General features: G+C 42.7%; 1 protein-coding gene across 3 annotated transcripts in view; it reads right to left on the minus strand.

The window, feature by feature from the left end:
* Window positions 1-2160: 2160 nt before the first annotated feature.
* The window catches only part of MRPL13 (mitochondrial ribosomal protein L13), a 37218-nt gene continuing 36686 nt past the window's right edge, over window positions 2161-2692 (minus strand). For all 3 annotated transcript variants that reach the window (XM_011360764.2, XM_023530964.1, XM_011360765.2), the window contains one exon: window positions 2161-2449. In XM_011360764.2, coding sequence (XP_011359066.1) covers window positions 2428-2449 — 22 coding nt within the window. In that variant the 3' untranslated portion in view covers window positions 2161-2427. The remainder of the gene's footprint in view (window positions 2450-2692) is intronic.

Below are 2692 nucleotides of genomic sequence, written 5' to 3' on the forward strand. Positions count from 1 at the left end.
TATAATCAGGACACTTCCTCGGGTTTTCCTGAGCAAATACAGCAGGTGAGGCACTTGGGTAAAATGGAGAAAGGTGTTTTGTATTATTCTGCCACAGGTCATTATGCTCAGCTGGATGTTTTTCACACTTACATGGTGTTACCCAATAGTGCAAGACACAGGCCCCTGGTGAAAAATTGTATATGAATAAACACGATTTTGGTTTTAGTGATTTAATTCTTTATTTGCACTAATTTTCACATTACACATTTAACAACAGAATACATATACGAGCATTTTTTCTCCTTCCCATACGATTCTTGAGTTAGGGTTTCCTTCTTTTTCTATAAGAATTCTTATTCTTTAAACTTGTTTCTTCTGTTCATTTTACTTCAATAGGAGCTGCAATCCTGCCGGTCCAGCCTGTCTTCCCCTCTAGGTTACTGGGTCCCATACAGTGAGCTGTGATTTTACTTGGCTACATGTAGTTGTGTTCTCTTAGGATATGTGCAGGTCAGGCTGTTAAACTCCCAAGTGATGGCACATGGGTAGGCTGTGGAAGACCCAAGAGCTTCTGCTTCTGAGGGCCACTTATGTGGTGCTGAAGCCTCTCTGCTGTGGTTCCGAGTGCATAGTCAAGTTAGCTCCCAACAGCAACGGGGAGCAATTCATTCTACCAATACAGCCCCTGTTTAGGTCGACATGGTTCTGCAGGATCAGGCAGCCCCTCCCCCACCAAAGTGGCTCACACAGCAAGTGAGGTTGATAGGGATTCGTCTCAGTATTCAGACTGAATATTGTGTAATGTGATGACTGTGCTCCATATTCTTACTGAGCATGTTGTCATGATCTCACTTCTTCAAATCTTACAGGTTTGTTAGAAACAAAGACTCGTCTGTGAGCCTTTCTCAACCAAGAAACATGTGCCAGGCATCGTTCTAGGTGGGTAGGAAACACGAGAGAAAAATTCCTCCCTATTAAAGCTGCTGCATCAGGAGCTGGGGGCTCATTTCGTATTGGCTCACACCCAAGATTACCACATCGAAGTCCAGGGTGGAGCCGCATTGTGGTCCAACAGTTTAAAAACCTGTCACTTCATTGTGAACGGTAGCTGTTGACCTGCACCAGGTTATACTAGCTTTATTACAGAATATGTGATATGTAAACATAAATACTCATTTTTCCTCATCTAGCAGGGCTAAGTCTGTGAGCTTTTGAGCCATTCAGCAGTTCTGTGACCTTGGCCAAGTTACTTAACTTATTGTTGTCTCAGTGTGTCTATTTTTAAAAGCAGAGGAGAACATTATGATCATTACAGGATTGCCGTATGGACTAAATGAATTCACTTACAGAGAGCAGTTGTGCCTGGCACATTAGCAGGTGCTTACTAGCACACTTCATATTTAATGCCAGTTCCTATAACACACTCGACATCACAGGTCATTCATTGTCACAGCAGCACCTCTGACACCCAGGTGCACTTTCCACCCTGCAACAGACTGTAGCTGTGGTGGGGCGTGTGTTGGGGGAAGACGTGTGTGATTTCTGTTTCCCAGTGCCTTGCACTGAGCCTGGCAGGTAGCAGGCACTCAATACATGTTCACGGAATGAATGGGAAATGTGGTCAGAAATTCACTTCTCGATTGGCCAGGGTAAGAGAAGGGGGGTAAAAAAAACCTACCATAAAAATGCCCAAATACAGTGGCTCGGCTTCTTAATTTTTAGAAAAGAGATTTTGCTAGGTTATCCCAGCAGCCCAGTATAAGTGCCCAGCACAGACGTGTACAGGGGCCGACAGGAGGCTTGGAGAGGCATGGAGACATTGGAAAGAGGTCTGCAAACAGCGTCACAGTGGGGCAGATATTTCTAGGGTAGAGAGACATTATTTTATTATTTTGGTGTCAAGGAGACCAAAAGGCTAGATGAGAAGAAGATAATAGCAGTTCTAAGTACCTCAGGGCAAACCTTACCCTGCTGAGCTGGACTGATGGACTGTGATAGATGGGAGGTCAGATAAAACGGTCTCCGAAAGGTCAAGTGAGGTGGGGCTGTGGTCCCATCTGGCAAGACCACGATAGGGAATCGGGAATCGGAGGAAATCTCCATGGACGGGCACTTGCTGGCAACTTTAACTTGATGCTGCCTGGGGCTTGCTTTTTCATTAAATGAAAAACTGAACAGTTACCCAAGTAAGCGATTTTATTTTTATCACCATTATAACATTCAAATCAGATTACATGATAAAGAGATTCTGTAAAATAATGTATTTTACTGCAATTTCCTGTCGAAGGAAGATCCCTTCCTGACCTTTCTCCACAAACCTGGAGCATTCATAACGAGTTTCTTGTCAAAATGCAGTGGCGTCTTACTTAGCACTGTGATTTAGGAGATATTTATCAGCAGGAAGTTTTGATCACTTCATTGTTATTTTCTGCAACTTTCATTCTACTACAGCCGTAAATCTTCAGGTCTGAAAGACAAAAACCAACATTTATTTCTTTGAGAATCATATTTCATTTTCTCCTGCCTGATGAAGGAAGATTATTTTCCCAATTTAACACGAAAGTAACTGTTCATCGAGAAATAGCTACAAACATTATATCTAAGTTTTTGGTGAAAAACACCAAAGCCAAATCCTTACAAACTAGAACAGTTAAGTGGCAATTCCCAAGTTGTTAGAGAGTATAGAGGCCCCTTTGTACCTATGAATGAA

The sequence above is a fragment of the Pteropus vampyrus genome, unplaced genomic scaffold (genome assembly GCF_000151845.1).
Source record: "Pteropus vampyrus isolate Shadow unplaced genomic scaffold, Pvam_2.0 Scaffold59, whole genome shotgun sequence".
In the NCBI taxonomy this organism is placed as follows: domain Eukaryota; kingdom Metazoa; phylum Chordata; class Mammalia; order Chiroptera; family Pteropodidae; genus Pteropus; species Pteropus vampyrus.